General features: G+C 40.4%; 3 protein-coding genes and 1 non-coding gene across 4 annotated transcripts; 2 read left to right on the top strand and 2 right to left on the bottom strand.

Annotated features, from left to right (window-relative positions):
• Window positions 1-8,459: 8,459 nt before the first annotated feature.
• Window positions 8,460-12,918, bottom strand: b4gat1 (beta-1,4-glucuronyltransferase 1). Its single transcript, XM_039822032.1, has 2 exons — window positions 11,372-12,918; window positions 8,460-10,510 (listed from the first exon to the last, which is right to left on the bottom strand). The coding sequence occupies exons 1-2, from the start codon at window positions 12,473-12,475 to the stop codon at window positions 10,319-10,321; spliced, it is 1,296 nt and encodes a 431-aa protein (XP_039677966.1). The 5' UTR covers window positions 12,476-12,918; the 3' UTR covers window positions 8,460-10,318.
• Window positions 12,919-13,010: 92 nt separating this feature from the next.
• trnas-gcu lies at window positions 13,011-13,092 on the top strand. The gene has a single exon. It is a non-coding gene; the product is annotated as a tRNA-Ser (tRNA).
• A 2,371-nt stretch (window positions 13,093-15,463) lies between these two features.
• pfdn2 (prefoldin subunit 2) lies at window positions 15,464-19,741 on the bottom strand. The gene is made up of 4 exons (XM_039822034.1): window positions 19,608-19,741; window positions 18,599-18,687; window positions 17,025-17,148; window positions 15,464-16,815 (listed from the first exon to the last, which is right to left on the bottom strand). Exons 1-4 carry the CDS (start codon window positions 19,686-19,688, stop codon window positions 16,624-16,626), a joined length of 486 nt encoding a protein of 161 aa, XP_039677968.1. The 5' UTR covers window positions 19,689-19,741; the 3' UTR covers window positions 15,464-16,623.
• Window positions 19,742-20,577: 836 nt separating this feature from the next.
• nit1 (nitrilase 1) lies at window positions 20,578-23,476 on the top strand. Its single transcript, XM_039822033.1, has 6 exons — window positions 20,578-20,816; window positions 21,183-21,416; window positions 21,915-22,018; window positions 22,174-22,310; window positions 22,814-22,939; window positions 23,044-23,476. Exons 1-6 carry the CDS (start codon window positions 20,728-20,730, stop codon window positions 23,308-23,310), a joined length of 957 nt encoding a protein of 318 aa, XP_039677967.1. The 5' UTR covers window positions 20,578-20,727; the 3' UTR covers window positions 23,311-23,476.
• The last annotated feature ends 1,483 nt before the right edge of the window (window positions 23,477-24,959 follow it).

Here is a 24,959-nt window from a genome sequence, read left to right as displayed (position 1 = left end):
TTTAAGTCACTTGAAGGCCCTTTACTTGAAATGAGTAAATTCGGGTTTATAAACATTTCAAGATGTGCATCATTCGTACATGATCTAACCCCAAGAGCTTGTTATCCCATATTTTGTTAAAAGAGCCAATAGATTAAAATAAGATCAGGTAATAATGACGTTGTATACAAAAAGTTTCATGAACTTAGAAGGAGACTCTTGAAAGTCACCAATCTTGTGGCATGTAAACTGATTCACTTCTTTTATGTAGTGCTATGTCACAGCGCCTGGTGGTTTTGTGACGTGAATTAATAAGTGAGTCAGAGTAACAAACTCCTTTACACTTGAAGGTGTGAAGTGAAAAGCTGTCTGGAGGTTATTTGTGAAATGAGATGTTGCAGGTATGATAAACCAGTGGATTGGGTTGTTGTTCCCTCCAGTAGAATGAACCACCCCCAGACAGTATCACGTTTGCTGTTTGAAGGATCAGCTTACCACAAGATCACGGTTAGCTGCCAAACTCTAATTTAAGCCTTTAAAAAATAGCCCGGCAAATCACTGCTCACTGATTTGTTTTCTCGTCTGATTGTGGTCGTAGGGCTTTGAAGAGCTACTGAGAGCTGACTGTCTGGGTGACACAGTAGGGGATGTAACAGGCTAAGTAAAAATGGGACCTTTTTTTTAGACTTGGATAGCCTGGAAACACTTAATGTCCCAGACTTAGACTGTTGTTAAGTTTGTTTGAAAGAATGAGATGAGGGAAATTATAGGGAAATTCGTCGTCCCTGTGGTGTTGAGATATTTAAAAAAAAAAAAACGTTTTCAGTTTTCACTCTCCTAAACTGTGTATACATGTATGTATTTTTATTGACAGCACTGTAGATTTAACCCTAGTCTTTGTTAAAGTACTACCAGGACTATACATATTAGTATCACAAACCCTTTTTCATATCTGATTTGTGACAGTGGTTTCAGCTGCTGTTATTAATAGATTTAACCATTCATTGAATCTTGATTATTGTTCATTTTTATTTTTAGTTAAACTAAGTTTCTGACACGAAATGACACAACCAGAGCAGCTTGTAAATACAATAAATACCTTTGATATCAAACTATGCATGAGTCTGCAATTATATTTAAAAAACAAACAAGTAAGCAGTATTTTTGTCTAGTGTCCTGATGAAGAAATATGTGATTTTATGTAAGACAAATGTAGAACAAACAGTTTTAGAACAAACCCTGTCAGACTTCATCATAAAACCCTTCTCTTCCTGCTCCTTCCCACCATCATCACATGTAACAGGTGTTAGTGGAGTTGTTCAGGAATCCTGAAGGATTTAAGGTGGGACTTATTCTTACCTAATACTATAATGCTCATTAATTCCTGCTTTGGTAACTTGCTTCCCCCTGATCCTCTCTGGTTGGCCCGGCCCAGCCCAGCCCGGCCCAGCCCATCCTCGACAGAAAGGCCGCGCAGATGTCAGGTGGGAAGAAGCATTGGGAGAAGGATTTTAGGAGAAGTCAGGAAAATGGGATTGCAAGACAAGAGTACATGTCTGCATGGGCGTGCCACTATGGACAATTTTGTCATGACCCATCAAGCACGAGAGAGAGGATGGTGTGTTAAAGGCATGTGTTTCCCTCCCTGAGTATTTTGTGTAACAATTGTTTATAGGGATTTGTGCCATACTGTGTCCAAAACAATATGGTAGTTTCCTTAGTTTTACCACTGGGAAAAAAAGGTAAAATTGCATTTTCTTCTTGCAGGAAGTACCTTAACTGGAATTGTTGAAGCATAACACAGTGTGTACTGGTTCTCCTGTTTTGTGGCTGAACTTGCACTCTGATCTTTCTGTAAACTAATTCAATGCAGTACATTTGGGCTGTGTGCTCAATGAAATGTAATTTGTAAATTTCTACAATTACAAAAAACCTCTGTATGAGGAACTCAGATGAATATGAGATGGACTTCCACAAAAAGGAAAACAATAATTGGGCTTTCCTCAGAAGTGGAATAGTACACAAAATTCCTTATTTGATATGCACTGTGGTTTTGGGGTCACAACTCAGTAGATTTTCAATACAGCTGGGAAACAAAAGATTGCATTTTTTTATTTTGAAGAACAAATAAAAAGTGCCTCTTGTTTTGTAAGTCTGGCTGTAAAAACTAATGGAGTTAAAGGTACTCTAAGCGATGTCACGCGTTTTTTAGGCTACAACATTTTTTGTCACATACAGCAAACATCTCCTCACTATTCGCAAGCTGCCGGTCCCCTAAACATACTGTAAAAGAACGCGGTCTCTATAGACAGCCCAGGGTCCACACACGCCAACAAAAACAAAGTGGTCCAACCTGGACCACGCAAACATACACAAACCGTGTTCCAGTGTGCGCTGAATCACAGAAGGGAGGGAACGGGATGAGGAGGAGGGAGGAGCGAGCTAGTCTTTGTTTTGTTTGAAAGTACTTTGAACGTCAACAAGAAGTAACGTCACCCAACATCGCTTAGAGCACCTTTAAATATGTATATTGTCGGCGAGTAAATATAAAGAAAAGTAAAAGTGTCAGTATTGGTCTAAATATATTGCAAAACTATGCACACATTAAGAAACAATATAGCAAGCACTAAGCACTTTGTTTTCTCTATGACAGGTTTTCTCTATGAAGGCCGTGGAGTCGTGTCCTAACCAGTTAAATACATGTACCAATACACCAATTCCTTCCAGAGTGCCATATAAGATGTACTGCTTTATAATTATGTCAATAATCATAAAGAGTCAATGCCATTCTCATTGGAAAGCATATTCACTAATTATCCCATTGACTTCTGTTAGCACTGACTGTGGTTCAACAGGTGTTTTTATACGCACCCTCAAACATTCATAAAACAAGTAGTGAAAACAAACAGTCACCCTTCACTACTAGCTTATATTGATTTTGTCATGTTGTGTGATCCTTTGATACAAGGGCTGACCGCTCAACTATAATTTAATCTGCCATATAAATCCCACTTAATCTCATGTATTACAACTGCTATATTAAATATATTAACTAGAGTAAGTGCTCAGATTGGTTGATATCAAAGCAGCTTCTTTTTAGTAAAATCATTTAACTGGAATTTTTAGTGCTACTTTTGATAGACAACATATTTGATTTGGTCTTTGGTCATCACAGCAGTAGCATGGCATGATGGTAGCAGTGAAATCCTTCAGGTAATCTCGAATGAGATTTCAGTTAGAATTAACTCACCCCAATCACCACACCACACCAATGTGTGGTTGTGATAGTGCTTCACTTTGTGGGGGTGTGTGTAATTTTCTGCAGCACGGCATGACGTAGCTTCTATGTAAACTGTATGTAAGATGACCTTTAATGATTACTCGTGTGTGTGTGTGTGTGTGTGTGTGTGTGTGTGTGTATATATATATATATTTTGTGAACACGACTGCTGTGTCGTTTCCCGCTGAGTTCATGTAACAGCAGGGGTGGGAGGCTAAGAGCTTGGTGAGAAGGATTACCTATATCTGTTAGGCCTCCTTTTCTTTCCCCCGGGCAGTGTCACGTCTCATTACTTCGGTACTCCAACCCGGATAGTCTGGCTTTAGCGGGATACATTTAAAATGCGGGCAGTCTGGGAGAGTGATGAGTGCCCTTTGCCTTAGAAGCTTTTTTATCAGTAAGTAGACAGGTAAACCTCTCCCAAAGCTGGCATTGATGGTAGTTAAGCCTTCACTTGTATAAAGGGGTGATAGAATTATTATATAGGGTATTTCACACTGTTCCTTATGGTCTCCTAATGGGGTATGTAACATTGGTTGGGCAGAAAATGGCCTGGTTGATATTTTATTGGCCCTTATGCATCCCTGTGTTTTGGCCCTATTTGTAACAAGAGATTTTCTTCCAAATATGGTATGGTCATGAATATTTAGATGAGCTGCGCGCTGATTGGTTGAGCGACTTGCCATACGCACACATTAGAGACGCGCGCTGATTGGTTGAGAGAATCGCCATACACACACATTAGAGATGCGCGCTGATTGGTTGAGCGAATCCCCAATACACACACATTAGAGACGCAACAGAATCTCATATTCCAGACACTGCAATGACTTTTTTATACGAGAATAAAAAAAGACTATATAAAGCTCAAATCGTTTTCTCATTTTACGAAAATTGATGGCTAATTGCAAATTTGGTAAGACGTGTCGGACTTCAGGAGCTCCACACAGTCTGACGAGAAAGTGGCAGCCTGCTTGGCTCCATACCCAGCGCAAAGTCACCCTTTGTGGATACTGCACTACGGGGCTCCGCGGCCGCCTGCCGGCATAACTATAATATATTTACGGTTTAAATTTCGTCACGCCACTTATATAACTTCTACCCCAATGTCTTATAAAACAAACTTTGTGTCCGATTTGAATTTAAGGTATTTTTATGAACTCAGGGTCTTGTTAGGAGGAACAGCTAGCTAACTAGCTAAATGTCTCATTCAATACAATGGGGAAATATCGCAGCTAGCTAGCTACACTTTCGGCATAACTATAATATATTTACAGTTTGAATTTTGTCATACCACTTATATAACATCTACCCCAAGGTCTTACAAAGCTTAGCTAACACTTGTCCGATTTCGGATTTCAATTGAATGCATTTTTGTGAATGTCAGAGTTAGGAGGAGGCTAGCTAGCTCTCATTGATGGACTCCAGCTCACCGCGGCTCTATCAGTGAGACTTGCGGACAAGAGGCGTTTATTTCCCCGATTTTTTGTTTAAATAACTCAACACACATATCCATTATAAGATTAACTGGAACCTGCAGGCTGCGGTAAGAGATTGCGGGTGTAACAAGCTCGCTGACCGCGCTCTCAGTCACTCACCGGCTGGCTGGTAGCAGGAAGAGGGGAGGGAGAACAGCCAGCTGCAGGCCCTGGAGCTCTGTCAGGGCAGCGGCGTGTGGTAGTTCCAGTCACCCAGGAAAGGGTGAGTTTGCATGGGTATTGAGCACCGGCCGCGCCGAAGCTCAATCGGCTACAGCCACGGCCGTGGTCTGTGACGGAGGACAGGCAGGGCGGCGATGTAGCAACCCAGGCAGCACCGGCTGCTAAACTCCGACACACAGTCGGACAAAATTTTGCAATTAGCCATCCATTTTCGTAAAACGGCCCATATTTGAGCTTTACATAGTTGATTTCTCGCATAAAAAAGTTTCAGAAGTGAATTTTGTAATGGAATAGCAGAGATCTGCGTGACCTAGCTAGATTCAGAAGACTACCTGATCTCAGGTCAGTTGTGTAGCCTATGTAAATGTTGGGGCGTGACCGTTGTCTTAATACACCCATGGGCGTGACAAAAGTACAGGTTTTGAGATGCTTACGTAAGCAACTAGCTTTGTTGGGATTCGCCCGTTTTCAGCGGAAGTTTCAAAATATGAGATTTTCATAGTAAAGGGGTGTCAATGGGATTTTGAGCTTCTATGTATGTCCTATTTACCCACCGAACTGTCGTTATTCAACTATGACAGGGTAAAATCAGTTTTGCATTCTATCACCCCTTTAAGTGAAACGGATTGCTGCCTCTCAGAGAGAGACGTGCTCAGCGTGTGGTTACAATCTGTTGTAGCCTTTGTCGACGTTCACCTGCATGTAATTACCATCACACACTTCACATGTATGAGGAAGAGAAGAGGGGAGGTAAAGGAAGAAAGCAAGGTGTTACTAGGTGGGGGCATTGTAGAGTTTTTTTGTCTATTTGTTGGACAAAACAAGACATTTGAGGATGTGAAACCAGGCTCTTTTTTTTTCTTTTTTTTTCTCAAAAGCATTTTTTTTTTTTTACTGATTGATCAATAGTGAAAATAATCGTTACTTGCAGCTGTTAACTGGGACTTCAACCCACAGTTTTCTAATGCTGAAACTTAGTCGATGACAGATAATTTAATTTAATCAATCATTCTTCTCAAATGTGAATATTTGCTGCTTAGCTCTGTTTTATGTCATTATAAAGTGTAATATTGTAATATGTTTGGATTTTGGATGGTTGGTTGAACAATATAATCAAATAGGAGATATCTTGAAATCTAGGAAATTGTGAATGCTGTATTTCACTTGTTTTCTGACATTCAATAGAGCAATTTATTGATTAATTAAAAACATTAACCTTAACTGATCATGAAAATGTAAGTTTTCATAACCTTGTAAACCTGTCCTAATGTCCTAACACCAGACCTCAGTCAAATAGTATCTATAACTAAATTCACATTTGTCTCAAACTGCATGGACAGATGTGTTTTATACCTCAAAGTTTAGGGAGTAGCAGTTAAATGTTGATTTTCATGCCCACCCACTAATATTTATACTTTTGGGTGAGAGACATTTGTCATAGTGCTGCTGAAAGCTATTGTGTGGAAAAAATACACACTTGTGTAATTGTAACCTATTTGTAAGTTAGTATTCTGATATAATGTTTTCTAAATCCCCTTTGAGACACTTCAGTTAACAATCTTTCCTTGATTAATTGTAAAGATCTCTTCAACCATTTGGCCTAATCATTTGCAAATCCTTCCAGTCAAGTGGCTCATTAGAAGAAATCACTGATGTTAAGCTGAGTGGCATAAACATCCTCTATAGTCCTTTTCTATTCAAACTGCTTTTAAACATGCTACAGTGGACAAACAACCAATTTGTAACCACATTTTTATTTTGCAAATTCCTTTCATCAGTATGGGTCAGTGACTCCTTCATTTGTCACCCATCCACTGACCCAGAAGGGCCTGTATGTCTACAACGCCTGCATGTTGACCCCTTGCTCTTGTTTCCCTCATCCTTTCCTCCCTCCCTCTCGAGGAACCCCCCACCGCCTACTCATCTCGCCATCCAGCTGGTTCCTTCCATCGTCCAGAAGCCGTGGAGCTCTCCTGGCCTTAGCAGGGCAGCTAATCTAGATGGCGGGAGGCCTCCCTCCTGCTAGCGTACACAAGAGAGGGCAGCCCTAATTGCTTATGTTGTAAAGCTCTCTGACCCAGATAAGCCTCCATTCCCCCAAAGCTGTCGATATAACCCCACTTTACCTCACCAAACCTGCCTCTCCTGATCCACGCAAGCCACCCCCCCCTCCTAACATTTCTGCACCTTCTGCCACATTATTAACTCCCAGGACATGGGGAAATGGGGAGAAGAATACCATGGGTAGACAAAACATGACGAGTATTATTTTTTTGGATGAAAACCAACAGCTCATTCAAGGACTTGTATGTTGCAGGAAAATAATTACTTTAAGTAGCATTTTTAATTTGATTATTTTACATAAACCTTGTAAGAAAAAGTCTTCATGTAGCTCTAAGGAGAGTGGAAAGAGGTTAGATAACAATACAGGAAAAAACTTCTTCTCTCTTTTTTTTTTCTTTTTTTTTAAATTGGCCAGTACATGCTTGTAGTTGAAGTAAGAGCACGTTTGGAGATGAAGGTGTGATAAATAGACCAGAAAGCAAAAGTGATAGATATTTACAAACAACACACAAGTTGATCAGGTGGATGATGATTAGGTGCATCAAACTAAAGTTTGTCTAAAGCCAAAGCATGGAGTTGCGTGCAACGACCTCTCGCATGCCTGGCTCAACATTAACCCGATAATGGAGGCTTAGCCACAAAATGCCACAGTCCCTTGGACAGTTTTCAAGTGCCAAATGTCACACGTGCTCTACTTTACTAACAGATGGCTTCACCGATCAGCACTTGGGAAACTTTGAAGTTACGCAAACACAGATGTTTTTAATTTTCAACGTAAACTTTTTAAAACTTTTGTCGTACAGAGATGATAAATAGGATATATTGAAACGTTTTTCAGAAATAAATATTAGCAGTTTACTCAGGTGGCGTAGCTGTTTGGACGCCATTACAGGAGTAATTCATATCAAACAGGAACCTTACTGAGAACTCCTTAAAGTCCACTTTAATACAGATCTTAATTACTTAATAGGAGCTTTTAATTGGATGCTATCCCGACTCACCCTGTAATCACCAACCACACGCTACTGGTGCAGGGATGACTTTAAACCCCCATCTTAAGCTATTTTACACCACAGGTTCATGTCAACGGTGTCAAGTGCTTGGTAAATGATACTCCTACTGATATCTTGTTTTTCTCTGTGAATGACCCACCACAAAGACAAAACTACAAAGTTGTACATCACTTCAGACACAATTTAAGCTAAAATGAGTAAAATCTGATGTATTCTGTTAGTTAGGAACATGTTTCTCGACATTAAGCTCTGTAGTTCCTGGCCTGTCCTGCCTTTAAGCCTCTTCGCCTCCTATTTAAGAAACACTACTGAGATTGTCATTACAAATGCCTCTGGTGAAGTTAATCGATTGGATTTCCAAAGTGCTCAAAGAGCTTCCTGATGACTGGGGACGTTGTTCGGTAGTTGTAACTACTGACTGTATATTGTATAATAATTAAAAAGGACAATAAGTGACAGTTATGGGTCACATAACAGTCTTCCAGTAGGTTTAATAGAAATTCAACAATACCAATTGGGCATTATATTTTAACACAAAAGAAAAAATAAATACAAAAAAGTAAAGCATCACATCATCACACAAGATCATTTGTTGAAATTGTTCTCACTTCCAAAACACCAAATAAAAATGTTATAGTGGTTCTAAAATAAAAATGTACCATAACAAACCACATTTTCGCATCACAATTCCGTGCTACAGTTTTCCTGCTTGGAGTCAAAAAAAAAAGGTTCAACCAATTCCAGTTGAAAGAAAACATTTCACAATAAATAGATCATAAACACTACAAGTAAGGAGGGAAAACCTGTTTAAATCTCCTTTTAAAAGCCACAATTACATATCAACACTTAAAACTAACCAAACAGTTTTTTTGTATATGCATAATTTGCAGTACATATGCTGTTTATATGACAAGAGTGGTAATCAAGGTTTAATACTGTATGTGCTGAATGTACCAGTAGGTTACAGAATAATACAAGAGTTTAAGATCAATTGTTTACTAGTGGTGTTGAGATGGACAATTCCACAGAAATCCTTTTGACAACACAGACTGCTTTAGTTCGTGTTTTATATTTACATTGTGCAGTATTTGTAACCTTGCTACATTTCTACCTGTAGCCCACTGGCCCCGTCCTATATTCTACTTCAGGAGAAAACCCCTAACTCTAGATTACCTAACCGACTGACGGCGTCCGATCAATCGTGTTATAATACAGTAGTTTTCCACAGTGCTGGCGAAATCATAGTGTTGTACATTGTTCTATGTAAAGTTTCCCAGTGCTTTGCTGTCCTCTTGACTTGTGAGTAATCTCTTTTCAGACAGTTTGAGGCAAGAACACTCACAGGGTAATTAGAATGTCTGAAATGTGCTGACAGTTGTGGCGCGGAGCAAATTCACATCCCCCTGAGCGCAAAACAAGACTGGTGTTGTGTAATCCCGGTGTTCTGTTCTATAGTGTTTTTAAACACTCACTTCAGGCTAAAATATATATATACTGCAACTCTGCACTTAACACTCAAGTGCCTGTTGCCACCTGGTGGTCAGACAACATCATTGATTCCTAATCATACAGCCAGTCATTTTGTTTCATTTTAAACCATATTTGCAACGTCACAGTTCTATCTTTGGGATAGAAATACCCTTTTTTTTCTTCCTTTATATAATAAAAACTATCAACTATACATTTGACATTGCTTTTGACAGCAAAGAGGGATAACTACATGTGATTTCAGTTGGACTTTGAGGAACAAGGCAATTTTTGATCGGCTGTCACAAAATGTAGAACCTGTGAACTGTTTCAGTACATATTAGGTGAAATTAGGTCTTTTGTTTCTTAGAAAATCTTTCGGGGTGAATAGGTAGACTGAATCTTGCGGTCACATTTGTGTCTATTTTTGTGTCTGGACAAGCTCAAAAATATTTTGAAAATGTACCTTGTATGCTACATTACCGTTGATCAAATGGCATCTAGATTTTGGATTTGCATTTGATTCAAAAAGTCGCTCGCCAGTTTTGTCAGTCTTGAATGATCATTTCTTACTTTCAGTCCCAACTAGCAGGAGGCTCTCAGAAATCCACAAAGAACATTTCCCTGCTGTTCACTTTTAGAGGGACTTGAAATACACCCAAGAGTTGAATTAGATTAAACTCATACTGTGCTGTCATCACAAAAATTCTAAGGAAAAAAAATAGGACATTTTAGGCAGAGGAGAGCCTGACTGGAAGCTAAATCTGGTTAAAATGAACAATGTCCATCCATCATTACCGCAGAAGACTGATTAGAGACTGACAGAGGCAGGATGTATTACTGCTTTTCTTGTTTCAGCACCGTCGATTGGAGGATGGGTATTTGGTTTTCAGGCCCTCTTTGAAGCTGCGAAACAGAACCCGGTTGCGTTTATTCTCCTCGTCCTTCCTGGCGTGGAACTCCCCCTGGATCTTGAAGCCCCGGTGTACCACGAAGGCTGAGCTCAGCACCGAGAACTTGTATCCGGCCACATGAAGCTCGCAGGCCTGGAGGGAGACAAAAAAAGACAAGATGAGATGACAGACGTGGAAGTGGGAAGTGATGAGATGAGACAGACTGTACAGAGCGCAGAAAAGTGAGAAAAAAAAAGGTGACAGCAAGGACAAAAGGGGAAACAAGGAGGAAGAGATGAAATATGTTTAAGAAATATGGCATGGAACATTGGTAGAGCAAGGTCAGGGAGATGTAATGAATAAGGTATAGGTATATAGGTTTTGGACAGCATTCATCATGCGATGAGTTAAGATGTGTCAGAAAGACTGGGTAAAGGGAGGTGAGATGGACCAGGGTGTAGAGATGTTGCCATAGAAATAAATCAGCATTCCACTGATTCAGTATTGTGCTTTCATAAAGTTGGGGGGACCTGCGAGAGTTTAAAACTGAGGCAGCAGAGGCCGAGACGTCCTGACTTTGAGTCCTGAGAGTGGGCCAAACTCCAAAAACACTGGATCTTATGATTCCCATAATGCAACTCAAAAGCATCTTTCATTAGACCTTTACTGCTTGGTAAATCTCCATGTCTTTCGAGCTCGACAATGTTCTTCCCAGAATGAAAATGTACTCAAATGGTTGAAAGCGATTGAATGAACAAGGCTGGTGAAATTCTAAATTTTTCTATTGTCAACTTTCCCTATTGTCAGAAACTATTAGACGTTCCAATGCTTTGTTGGTTTTGGTATTTTCGTGGGATTTGATGATAATAAAGCTCAGTGACTTATTGGTTCTGCCTTTTCATTCGTTTGTCTCCCTCAGCTGGTATGTGGCCATGGAGTTGTTTTTTTGTAATCAAACTAGGATTTCAAGTCAAAAATCAACTTTCACACATTAATGTTGAAATTTGTACAAACCTGGCTGATACGATTGAAGCCATATTGCTTGAAGCTCTCATCATAGAGGGGCACAGTGTGGGGCCCGATGTAGAAAGGCTCCCAGGGGTCCACCCAGGTGAGCGTGTAGGCAACCTCTAGGGTGCCTGTCTCTCTAACGTGGCTGTTGACCCACTGGGAGTAGTTAGTGGGGGCTTGACAGCGAGGGCACAGCTCTTCATAAAAAGGCCGGACTTCACCAACCTGGTAGAGCTGAACCAACTCTGCCTTGTTGGCAGGCATCTTCCGGGCGTGGCGGATCTCAAAGGCAGGCAACACAAATACCTCATCACTAACTGACTCACGCCTCATAATCAGGGCCAAGAACTGCTGGTGCAGGTCAGCGCTCGGCATCATGTCGATGTCAATGACCAGGATGTAGGAGGACTCTGTGCCACCCCGGGCAACGTTACGAAGAAGATTGTTGGGGTAGGAGACATTTCCACTGATGGCATAGTTCTTGTATGTATCTCTGTGGGTCTCCAGTCTGGAGAACACAGAGGCACAGTCCTCAAGCCCTGCAAAATGATCACGGTCCTGCTCAGGGAAACTGGCCATCTCCCCAGAGAGGCAGACCAAGTGGAAGTCCACCAGAGATTGAATCTGAGGGCAGAAGAAGCTGAGAGCATAGACCAGAGCTGTGGCAAACCTGACATCTTGTCCATGTGCGAATATGGCCACAGAGAGAGGGTTTTGCCACCTTCCCAGAAGAGATTCCAGGTGATGCAGGTTGTTGATGGTTGTGTGTGTGGCTAAAGCCAGGACATTGGAGCTGGGGTCGGATCCTGGTTTCTGATTTGTGGTGAAATCACTTTTGATCAAGTTCTTGTACACCCGGTACTGACCACTGTTGTCAAAGATCCCACCAGTAGACAGCGAGTACCTCAGACGCTCCTTCCGCGAGTTTTTCTCGGGGTGCCCATTTTTCTTGCCCCCAGAGCCTCCAAAGAGCTCAGAGTATCGGTACCGCTGCTGCTTACCGTGAAACTTGGATAAGAAAGACAGGTATATTAGCTGCAGGAGCGCCACTATCATCAGAGCACTCAGCACCACTTTGAAGACGGAACATTTCTTGGAGAGATGCATTCCAGAGAAACTTAAACTGGCCAACTAGTGTACACAACGCAGGTCCAAACAGCGGAGCAGGCTGCTGGTTCCTTGAGTGCTGGCTATTTCTGTCCAGGCGTCCCAGCTAACATTACCTACATTGCTATCACAATGCTAACAATGCAGCCGAGCAGATTTGGCTGGAAATGCAACGAATACTTGCATATTTTGCTGATTAGTGGCATAACTGCCCCGGTTTTCATACGGCCACCGACAGCACGAATACAACGACGAATATAATGTAGTTTCCGTGATCTCCATCAAAAAACAACGTTACCATTCTGCTCTGCTGTTGCTGCTGCGACAGCGGCGCATGTCCATACGTAACCGTAATGTCCGGAGTAAATGCGCCACCGAATTTGGTCCTGTAGCACTGCTAGCTGAACTAGTGCTAACGGTCCCTCGAGAATAAAGGGCTATTGTCATTAATTTGTTTACGTGAGAGCGAGGATGTTGAAGGTACACGAAATGATCTTCTATGAATAGGTACTTGATGGAAATAGGGAGTCCATAAGACGAGGTGGCCGAGTGGTTAAGGCGATGGACTGCTAATCCATTGTGCTCTGCACGCGTGGGTTCGAATCCCATCCTCGTCGATAATCATTTTTGTTTTTTATTGTACAACATATGTCTAGTGTTTTACCATTATAGTCATAGTTTGCAAAATGATCAAATCAAATATGAATGGACCATCATACTTTTCTCTATATAGATAGATATAGCGTGTCAGCATAGTTTTTCTAGTCATCAACAAAAATAGAGGGACGTCCCTAAGACTAAAATTTTCCAGAAACCAAGAAAAAGGTATTATTGCAAGTCTCTTACAGCCCTACACATGTAAATTCAAAGCCTAGATTTAAACAGGGTATGTCTTGCACTAACAATTAATAGCCTGTGTGGTAGAATTAGTGGCAAAGTGCCTTGCTCAAGGTATACTTACCACCAGAGATGGCAAAAGTACTCACTTCCCGTACTTAAGTAGAAGTACAGATACTTGTGTTAAAAAATACTCTGGTAAAAGTAGAAGTACTGATTTAACTTCTTTACTTAAGTAAAAGTAACAAAGTACAGGCTTTGAAATGTACTTAAAGTATAAAAGTAAAAGTAGCCTTGCGAATGACAACCACTTTTTATGCAAAGCTACCTGGACCACACACGTTACTAGAGTGCAAGATGAGAAACTTCAGTGGACATAAAAACCAGGCTCTTTATATGCCATTGTCTACATTTTAAATGGATGTCTGCCAAACATCACATATATGATTATTGTGACAGAGACTGGGACTCCAGCTTAATAAGATTCTGACTGAGTAGCAAGATATGAATTCAACTGTGATTCTGTGAGAATTCACAGATCCAGTTTCTCTTTTTTAATCGTCCCCTTAACATTTAAAGGAATCTACATGCATGTGTGTGTGCTCAAATATAGAAAGAAAATAAAGGATACAATATGAATTACTAAACATAGATTAATTAAGAAGTTCCCCATACTTTTAGAGTTACACAGCACATTGGCCAGGAGTCATACTTGATGCCTCCTAGCCTATCTCAAACATCTCTCTCAGATAAGGCCAGATGGGATGATTGGGAATGTCTTGCTGCTTGTCTGCCTAATCTCTGGGATCTCTGTTTTCTTCATTTTCAATCATGTCGCCGTCCATACTACTAGTGCTAACGTTACCACCATCATGTTGCAATTATTTGCCGCAAATGAATGCAGAATGCGGCCGAATCTGTCGAGTCGTCTTGTAGTGGTCCGTTACATGCAACGTAGCCTACATTATATTCCCATCCAATTAGATTGAATTCGGTATTGATCACGTGAAAAATAATAACGGTAACTCCAGTGAAATTATTTGAAACTTGCTAGTGAGGACTAGATTAGGACAGTATTTAAAGCTGATGCTGGTTTCAAACTCCAGGTGTGTCTGTAAAACACGGACAGAGACAACTTCTCTCTTTTGATGCTTGGGAATGACGTTGCGTGTAGCAACGTGAAACCTAGCTAACAGGTGAAGAACACAAACAACTAAATCACTAGCTAACCTACTTTAACTGTGCAGGAACTATAGACCAATACAACAACATGCTTACATTAACTGACAACATAAGTTATACGACTCACAGTTCTCAAGGACGCACACACACGATCTCAACTGATTATCCTCCGGACAGCAGTCTCTCTTTCTTTTTTTCTCACTTTTTTTTCTGTGTGGCGCACGCGCCCGCTCGCGGTGTGAGGCGCGTGTCCGCGCTATTCTCCGACATTACGACCTCTTGTACAAAACTAAAGTAACGAGCCAATTTTTAAAATGTAAGGAGTAGAAAGTACCGATATTCGTGTTAAAATGTAAGGAGTAAAAGTAAAAAGTCGCCACAAAAAAAAATAGTAAAGTAGAAATATCCGAAAAATCTACTTAAGTACAGTAACGAAGTATTTGTACTTCGTTACTTCCCATCTCTGCTTACCACACTTGTAAATGGAGGGGGAGTGCTCCCCTATAATTTACAAAAACTAATTTATGCAGTTTCTATCTTTGAATTAAAAAAAATCTGGTATTCCAAAAACCTAGGCCAAAAATAGGTGTCATTTAAAAAAATCCCATTTCCTTAATCCCCCAGAAAACTATGAATGTATGAATAAATTATGCCTAATATAAATAATGTAAGCAAAGGCTGTGGCTGTATAAAATATCTATTAGAGCTTAATTTTCATCCACCAGTGCAGACAGACAAATCTAGGACAAAGACATATGGAAATCAGTCAACCCCAATTTAATTTGACTGCATTATTTGCAATCCACAGGTCTCATTACATTTTTGCAGTCTTAACATGAACTCTACCACAGACATGCATGGGATACAGCTTGAATAGGTTTAACTTCCTAAAAAAAAGTTACAGTGGTGATGTCAGTAAGGGCTTTGTGGCATACAGTAACAAGGATTTAAGACACTATACAAAAAAAGCACAGTTGTGACATTCTTTAATTTATGACCATTAACAAAACCATTTTTTGTCTTTAAAACTACATGAACAGCGCAGACAGCCCACATCAGGTCCTAGGCTGCGTTTCCTCAGTTTAGACCGAGTTAACAAATTAATTTAACCAAGCTCAAACATGCGCTACAGATCAGAAAGAAAATGACAACTTTTATTGTGTTTTCAATGACAGGGCTTTATTAAGGTTGTGGTAGCACTGACTTCTTGTCACTCACTGGTCACATCATAAAGTGAGCTTTAATAACCACTGAAGAATAACTGACCTCATATGATGAATATAAATCAGCAGCCATTCTGTGCATGGCTTGTGGAGACAATTATGAGTTGTGATAACATGTTTCATAGAAAAAAGGGTGACTAAAGCTGACACATTCATTTTGATCTATAGTGACATGTTTACAGTATAATATCTTGTTCATGCTCATGACATGTCAAAATGCCTTCCAGGATCTGTTCTGCCTTGGCAAGGGTGACTTACGCAAAGTTCAAACTATTTTAGGGCCCTATGAAATCAGCTTTCTAGTTTCTAAATAGTTAAGTCCAAAATCCAAAAGTTTCAAAAGGCAAAAGCGTGTTTACTTAAAAATGCACTGTAATTTAGTTTTCGTTTAATAGCTATGTGCAATCAAGTCTTGTACATTCTAGGCATTTGAAATTCTTTTTTTCCCTTCTTTTTTTTTTTTTTTTAACTTAAACCAGCACCTTGCCAATTATATTTTAAATTATCTTACGTGTGGAAAAAAAAGTTTCCATAATCTGAGGCAGGCAGTGAAATATTTTCTTGCTCATGTGTAAATGACAAGTGCTCAGAATTGAATTGTTTAGTTTATGCCACATAAAAGAAAAAAGAAGTCAGCTTCACTGAAAGGCAGATGTAGGACAAACACCCTTAATGTTTTACACACACACACTAGCATTCACATATGCAAGCAGAACAGTACGTATAGTGAGTTTGCCTGTTGCAAAGTACTTCAATACAAAGACCAATATGTTCAGCAGAACAATTTCCAAAACCAAATTCATCCTGTGAAAAGTTCCATTTTGAAACCTAGATTGTGTGACTCCAACTCTATTTTCAGTACTGCGGAAATCATAAGGCCCTAAGTTCGCCCACTGTTATTACAAACTACGACACTAAAACACCAGCTCCGCTTTTAGAACCGCCTCCTTCGCTGTCTCTGGAAGATGCTGCCGACTGGCCTTGTGCCTCTCCTTCGCCCTCTCCCACCAACCGGATGTTGTAGCGTTCCCTGTACTCTGTGAGCTCCCGTCCTTTAGTCTGCATCTGTGTGTTGATGGACTCGATTATTTTGGAAATCTGTGGGAGAAAGAAAGTAAGAAAATTTAGATTTGTGCCCCAAGTTGTCTTCTTATTTGGTATTAACTGGCTAAATATATGCAGCTATTAAAAGGAAAGTGTTGATCTTTCAAGTAGCTACTTTAAATTGAAATTGATATTTAAACAATCCGGTACTAATCTGAAAGGTAATGTACTAGTACATTTGATTTTCTTTTCTCCTCCATCACCTGTTCTTTGTTGGTTTCCAAGGCTGGTAGAACTTCTTTTACAGTCCTCTCCACCAACACTCCTCCTACTAGACGAAAGCATTTCCTCGAAGGATCCACTTCCCTCAGGGTGTCAATTACTAAGCTGGATGGATTAAAAAAAAAAAAAAAAAATGACACCTAAAAATCCACTCAGCATGTCAGTTTTCTGGTCTGGTAACTGTAATTGAACTGAAACGTGTGCTGTTATTTGTGACTAAATGCCCTGACACCCCAAGCAGACAGCCAAGTATTAGTGGCGACACAGGCCGACTGTAGCATCGCCTTTGTCTTGTTTAAAAAATTGCAGTTGAACACACCGAAAAGACTAAAGCTTACGTTCTGTGCCTGCGTGAGAGGAAATAACTCTCCATGTCCGCAAGCGGCGGTAATCTATTCGGCATTCAAAAAGGGAAACCGGATACAAACGTCGCTATGATGCCTGAATCCGCAGCGGCAGGAACCCTCTGCTTCACTCGCCACCGGGAAGACAGCTGACACCGGGAGGTGGCTAACCACACTGTCCCTCTCCCGGGCTGTCATTCCTTCTCTCTGCGGAGGGACCATGCTGCCGCTGGCTAACGTTAGCTTGCTACTTCCACCCACCCAACATGCCTGTCTGACAACGCCTTCATGCGACACAGAAAATGAGCCAAACAAAGTTGTCACTCGGGCGATAGCAATGTGCTTTCCTACGATGTGACAAGAGCATGTGGATGAAACGTCATGCAGTTACATTTGACTAATTTAGAGCCTGGCTAGTTAGCGTGGTTCATCTACTGTAGCGCCAACCACGGTTCAGAGAGAGGTATAACATCACGGTAGAACATTAGTTTATTAACATTAGTTCATTTTTGTAATGTGTAGGTATACGTCGATCTTTTAAAAGACATGTTATTGTTAAAATAAATACACCCCACACAAGTAGTTATGTATCTCGTTGTACAAACGTTTGCCATCTTGAGGACATAATGTGCAACAATTATTGTTATTCCAATCGTTCGAACTCGTGTTATTTTTTTTATTTTTTTTAGGAGGAACATTCAAACGTAATTTTTGTCCAGTTTTGACAGCTGTGTGTATTGGATTGATCAGAGGAGATGAAAAAATGAGAAGAGCCTTCTGTATGCGCTCTCACAGTCATTTGTTTGCTTTCCTCACTACCGTTTTTCCAAGATGAACAGCCAATCAGATGGCTTGGCTATTCCTCCTCCACCGATTCAACACGCGGATCTCAATGTGCCTTTTCAACATGTTGAATCGGCCAAAAAAAGGCAGACGTGTGGCGACGCTGTGCGACACACCGCAAAAGTCGGCCCAATGTTGGCTGACGGTCTCCTTGGTGTGTCAGGGCCTTAAGGACATATTTTTACGACATTGTTTGGAGTTAACAAAATATCAACGCTAATGCAGACTCAGCAATATCAGATCTATGGTGGCTCTGTCAGCCAGAGATTGTTATAAAAGATGTCTTTCTTGATCTAAAATAAAATGATTAGACAGTGAATCAAAGGCTGTAGAGGTGGGAACATCTGGTGGGAACATCTGCTTCCAACCTGTGCTCGTTGATCTCCATCTCCAACTCTGCTGATTTAGAAGCCATACTGCGCTGCTCCTGGCGCATCCTCTGAAATGTCGCCACCACCTGTCACACAAAAATACACCGTCAGCAACACACACACACACACACACTTTAGTTTTATTCAGTACTGTAGTGATGCAACTATTATATTATTCCAGCAAAAAAAAAAAACGTGTCTCTGTCAGTGTAAATCATTTTTTTTGAATGACTGTTGCTCAGACAAAACAAGCTGTATGAAAAATGCCAAAGATTCCCTGGTTTTAGGCTCTCGGAGTGAACACTGACTGGTTTTCTTTAAGTATTCGATGATAATATCTCGGTGTTGAACTTTTGGTTCGGAAAATCAAGGAATTTGTCAATTTAGGCTGTAGGAAATTGTGAGTTTTCTGACATTTAAGAGACTAAAAATGTATAAATTTTTGTATTTTTTTAATTTAACAGACCCATACACACCAATATTAATGTATTAATTAAATAATCGGCAGACATTAAACATGTAAACTAATATTTGCAGCCCTACTTTCAGTATATAGCTGATCACGTTAGTTTACAAAAGCAGCATTTTGAATGTGGGACTTTTGTAACAGTATTACATCGTGGTACTTTTACTTAAGAAGAATACTTCGTATACCTTGATAGTAGTGACGTTAGTAGTAAAACGAGGTTGGGTGGTCTTCGTTGATAAAAAAATAGCTTCTGACACTTATACTGGGCGAGACCTATTCACCAAAGCCCACCATCCCATAGAGGCGTATGCTAATTTAAATTCACCGAAGTCCTATTTAACTGTTTGTTGAAGCACAAACCAGCGACAAACTCGTTATCAAAAGTGGTGAGAAAGCAGAATGATGGCGATGGGGGAGCTAACGTTAGCCTTGGCTAGCTGAGAGTCAGATTAGCGGCTTTAGCTTCACCGGACACGACTGAGCAACAACGACGACGAGTGTTCCGACTAAAGCAGCCTGAGGTGAAGGTGAGGGTACCTGTTCGGCTGACGGGCCCGACTGTTTTCCACCGGCGCTGTTGCTAGATTTGCCAGCCGTGCTGCTACTGTTGGCTGCCATCTTGGAAGGGTGCGCTTGGAAGGACCCCAGGCAGAATGTTTATAGTAAATTCATGTGAGTGCCTGTGTGAAAATCCACCAATCTACTATCACTTTAGTGTTGCAGGCAGGCTGCAAAATTACGAATCCCACTATGGCCACGCCAAGACCCGCCCTACGAAGCAGCTCGATTGGTTGGGGTTAGGCATTTGACCTCGAGTGGTTAAGGGTTAGGGGATTGGTCAGAGGATAGGACCTGTACATTTAAGCATGGACGCCTGGCCAATAGTAGTGTGTGAATGCTAATGAAGGGCGGGTCTTGGCGTAGCCATAGTAGGTAAAAAAATCGCTTACTGTCTATGCTTGCAGGCTGCAGCTTTCTTATATACTGTCTATGGCTGCAGCTGGTAAAAGTGGAGCTCATTTTAATTACTTTATATACTGCTAGGTAGCATGTGAATTCCCCCCCGGGGATTAATAGTCTTATTTTATCTTAATTTAACCTGTAATAATACATCATTATCTGTTGATTGTATTTTGTATTATTAATCTAATTCTGCAAAATAACTAAAATGATCAAATCAATGCAGTGGAGTAAAAAGCACAATATTTGTATATATAATGTACTTAGTTACTTCCACCACTGCCTGGCATCTAGAAACTACATTATCGAAACACCTTTCAATATGCAATACAATATTCAGCAGCACCGCAAACTATCAGCCTCCAAAATGGCCACGGACTGAGATGAATTAGCTCATCTCTAGTGTCCAGGGAAATAGAATACATAACAACACAAGTGCGGGATTAATTTATCAATAAAAATAGGACATTTTCACTCAACACTGCTTTTATACACGCCGTCAGACAAAAGCAAACACTCTCCAACAGATGGCGGTGGTGTGCCTTAATGTTGGTTTCTATCCTCTGATAAACAACAGAGAAGAAGAAAGTAGCTCGCTGATCCTTCGTTTGCTATACAGTAATCACAAACTTGTGTTAATATTAACAGTCTATGGTTAAACAGGGAAGGTGAAACGCTGTCTGAGTCACTTGGACTAATGTTCACGGTCAGGTGCATTTTGGGAACATCTGCGAAGTATTTGGCCTCTCTCCGAGCTTTGAGAAAACAGATCAAGCTACAAAACAGGTATGTGTATTATTCAGAATAAAGGATATATTGTTTTGATATCTAACAGCTGGTCCTCTAAGCAAGGAACTCATGAGAAAGACTACATTTGTATTGTGACCATAAAGTTCATATCTGCAAAACATCAATGACTAAGATGGAAGTCAGCATGAATAGAGTGCGTATGGATTATATTTCAGATATTGCATTTAAATGTCCCCATATCCTAGTAAGATCATCATGGGTGCAAAGCTGTATAATATTCTACAATGAATATACAACAGAATAACTAGTGCAGTTAATGATCAACCATGGTTGTCCTGACATCTTTGCCAGTCATACAGCTTCTGTGCACTGGACATAGTCAACAACCTCTTCTCCATGCAGGATGTCGACCTTACCTCACTCAGTGGTTGCAGTGTGTCAGGTAACAGCCACCCCGGACAAAGAGGCCAACTTCTCTGCCTGTAAACAGATGGTGAGGGAAGCCAAGGAGCGAGGGGCCAGCATGGTCTTCCTGCCCGAGGGCTTCGACTACATCGGATCCAGTCGAGAGGAGACGCTGTCGCTGTCTGAGAGCTTGACAGGAGACACAATCTCACAATACACTCAGCTGGCCAGGTAGACAAACTAGTTATTTTTTCTTCATTTCTATTCCTAGGAAACGGGTCTGCTTTCCACATTGAAAGAAAAGTCTGTCCAGTCCCACACTTTTGGAAGATATTTTTCAGTAGGCTGCTGGCTAAGAGCAGGATGATGATGACAAATTTTGGATCCATCCAAGCAAAAACATGTTTGTACATGAGATAAAAATTATACAGAGTCAACAGAGTTTTGCTTCCCGCTTCTTCACCTTTTCTTGCGACAAAATGTACTGTTGGCTTAATGAACAAATAAAAGAAAGATAGCTTGTGTGCCATAGTATATGGAGCTTAGGAACCAGCCTAGGTTCAGTACGTTTATTGTAACATAGTGTAAATATGTATTCGGTAGTCAAGCGAGATTGGTTGGTAAAACTCTGAATCCATCATCAGGCAGCTACTTCTGTATTGTCTCACGTCTCATGTAAGAAAGATGTGAATAATTGGTAACCGGTATTTTAACCTCTTCTTCTTCCAGAAAGTTGGAAGTCTGGCTGTCTCTTGGAGGATTTCATGAACGAGGACATGATTGGGAGTCTGACAAACGGATCTACAACAGTCACATCATAATTAATGATAAAGGTACTGCTTATTGAACAAGCTCTCTTTACATTCTCTCACTCTCAGAAACACACTCGTAAAAACGATCCAAATTAATTCAAGGGCTTATTACATGCTTTTTAAGATCCACATGATTCCTTTTGATACACATGCTAACATTGCCATTGCACCCACAGGGGACATCATTTCAGTCTACAGGAAGTCCCATTTGTTTGATGTGGAACTGCCAGAAAAACACGTATCCCTTAAAGAAAGTGCCTTCACCATCCCTGGACCCTCCCTTGTGTCTCCAGTCCAAACTCCCATCGGCAAGGTGTCTTTTTATGACATAATTATCACCAAGTTGGCCTGTAAATGCACATGCATTTTTCACATTAGGTGATTGGTTTGAGAAACCTACTGTCACAGAAAACTGTTGATGATCCAAAATAGACCAGCAAACAGTAGAGGTATTCCCAAACACTTTAAGTGTTCTTGACTGGACCATTTAAAGGAAGGCATACTGTATTTATTTTAATGTCACTTTACTGGAAAGAAACACACATTTTAAAATCAGAAATTGTAAGTTTTGGCTATAAGTCGTCAAACCATCCTAGGCTTGAACTGCTTATTTTGATTGTGTAAGATACAGAAAGAGGTTTTTAAACAAAAAGACAAATCGTTCTTTCTCAAATAATTGTTTATATGATGGAATTTCATGGAGAAAATGTCCAGGCTTGTTTTAGATCCACTTTGGGCTTCCCAACTGTAGTTTAACATTAAGATCTGTTCGTGTTCTGTGTCTTTGTTTTGACAATTTTTATTTTGCTGCCACAGGTTGGCCTGGGCATCTGCTATGATCTGAGATTCCCTGAGTTATCACTGGCTCTTCAAAGGCATGGGGCCGAGATTCTGACATACCCATCAGCCTTCACTAAAGCAACAGGAGCTGCTCACTGGGAGGTGAGATGAGTCATTATTCTTTTGGGATTACTCTTGCTTACAACAAAAGGATAACTATAATGTATAAACCCAAGCAAACACAAACTTCATGTATTTATTCCCAGGTTTTACTCCGTGCACGGGCAATCGAGACCCAGTGTTTTGTCCTGGCGGCAGCGCAGGTCGGCCAGCACCACGAGAAGCGATCATCCTATGGCCACGCCCTAGTGGTGGACCCGTGGGGTGAGGTGTTGGCCGACTGCGGAGGGGAGAAGCCAGGCGTGGTGGTGGTGGAGATCGACCTGGAGAAAGTCAGCAGCACCAGGAAGAACATGCCGGTCCAACAGCACCGCAGAGACACTGGTTTCTATCACAGTCTGGAGAAGACTTGACTACAAGAGAAGTGAAAAATTCAAACTCAGTTTAGGTTTCTGTCACGATGCATCATGAGCACCTTAAAGTGCTCATATTATGCTTTTTGGCTTTTTCCCTTTCCTCTATTGTGTTCTATATCTTTTTTTGTGCATGTAATAGGTTTACAAAGTGAAAAAGCCCAAAGTCCACCCCAAAGGGACTTACCATCTCCAACAGAAAACACTGTTCACAAACTGCTCCAAACAGCTCTACTGTAGTCCAGCCTTTACTTCCGTGACGAAGTGCGTCACTTTGTAACACACGTTCTAATGCTCGCCTAGCTGCTAGCATGGCACGCCCTCATACTCTCCTTCTGACTGGCTAGTAGTCCTTACCTAGATACTGAGCATGTGCGACTCCCAACAAAGATGGAACAGAAGTGTGATGCCTCACTCAGTAGCTAAAACAGAGAGCTCAACACACAGGGTGAAAAGAGGAGCTGCAGCAATGTGCAGTACAACAAAAATATGGTGTTTCTTGAAAATTAAACCATGTAAACCTATTCTGATATAACCTCTAAATACAATTATGAACCTGAAAATGATCATAATATGAGCACTTTAAGTGAAAATCAGCTCATACCAAATGAGTCTGTTAATTACTCATACTGGTCAATAGGTGGTACTGTTGGCTAGTAACAATATAAGAAAGTACTGATATGTATATATGATATGTGTTGATCTGTGGTACTGAATGGTTATGTACAAATTCACCTGCAACTTTTCTGTGATTAAAATGAAATACTGTTACTGCTGAATGATCATAAACTCAAACATCTGGTTTGTTTGTCTTCTGTTTCCATTACGAATAAATAATTACTTTCTTCGTTTAGCTTGATGGTATCACATCAGTGTCTCTGAGGTGCAGAAAGGTGATAATGAATGAAATGGTAAAGAAATGTTTAATGTCTCCATCGAGGCCCAGAAACAAGTCATTTCTGTGTATAGCCTAAAATCACAAATACCTCTTATACATAAACCCTCGATTTTTAAATCAAAATATGTACTCATGTTGATGTTCACCATATTTATGGATTAATATCTTTATGTAAATGGGAAAACCTTTAACAAGTAAATGCCTTAAAACTGACCTTTTTTCTCATCAATTCATCTTGATTACCATAAATATGTCACCATTTTTCCAGAGCCCAAGGTGAGAACCTCAAATTTGTTGAGCATAAAAGTTTAGTCCTAACCTTTATAAACAGTAGTTGCTAAACGTGCATTAACTAGCTTCCCCCCAGAGAATTAATGCATGAATATGTAGGCCTACACCACAATATTTCAGCTGGTTAGGCTGGGATTTTTTTTTAAACTATAGGCTACAGCTGGGCAGTTTGTGAATTTCACAAAGGGATCAATAAAGTATTATCTTTATTCATAATAATACATCATACTTTATTTGTTAATTCTATTTTGTATAATTAATCTGATTCTGCAAAGTAACTAAATGTATCAAATAAATGTAAAAAGTACAATATTTCCCTCTGAAATGTAGTGGAGTAGAAGCACAAAGTAGAATAAAATAGAAATACTCAAGTAAAGTACCTTAAAAAAGTACAGTGCAGTAGCCTACCCCTCTGCTTGTAATGGGAGTACTTTTACAGTGCACTTCCTCCACTACTGCA

The sequence above is a fragment of the Perca fluviatilis genome, chromosome 14 (genome assembly GCF_010015445.1).
Source record: "Perca fluviatilis chromosome 14, GENO_Pfluv_1.0, whole genome shotgun sequence".
Taxonomy (NCBI): domain Eukaryota; kingdom Metazoa; phylum Chordata; class Actinopteri; order Perciformes; family Percidae; genus Perca; species Perca fluviatilis.
Note: the sequence above shows the minus strand (reverse complement) of the source record. Positions and strands in the feature narration are given on the sequence as shown.

Excerpts from the sequence above, each read along its gene's own strand:
- b4gat1 (XM_039822032.1), bottom strand. The coding sequence starts at position 12,475 with ATGCATCTCTCCAAGAAATGTTCCGTCTTCAAAGTGGTGCTGAGTGCT. Across the intron at positions 10,511-11,371 it reads GCTTCAATCGTATCAGCCAG|GCCTGCGAGCTTCATGTGGC; the intron begins GTTTGTACAAAT and ends GTCTCCCTCCAG.
- pfdn2 (XM_039822034.1), bottom strand. The coding sequence starts at position 19,688 with ATGGCAGCCAACAGTAGCAGCACGGCTGGCAAATCTAGCAACAGCGCC. Across the intron at positions 18,688-19,607 it reads CGGGCCCGTCAGCCGAACAG|GTGGTGGCGACATTTCAGAG; the intron begins GTACCCTCACCT and ends TTTGTGTGACAG. Across the intron at positions 16,816-17,024 it reads TGGAAACCAACAAAGAACAG|ATTTCCAAAATAATCGAGTC; the intron begins GTGATGGAGGAG and ends TTTCTCCCACAG.
- nit1 (XM_039822033.1), top strand. The coding sequence starts at position 20,728 with ATGTTCACGGTCAGGTGCATTTTGGGAACATCTGCGAAGTATTTGGCC. Across the intron at positions 20,817-21,182 it reads CAGATCAAGCTACAAAACAG|GATGTCGACCTTACCTCACT; the intron begins GTATGTGTATTA and ends TTCTCCATGCAG. Across the intron at positions 22,019-22,173 it reads CATCATAATTAATGATAAAG|GGGACATCATTTCAGTCTAC; the intron begins GTACTGCTTATT and ends TTGCACCCACAG.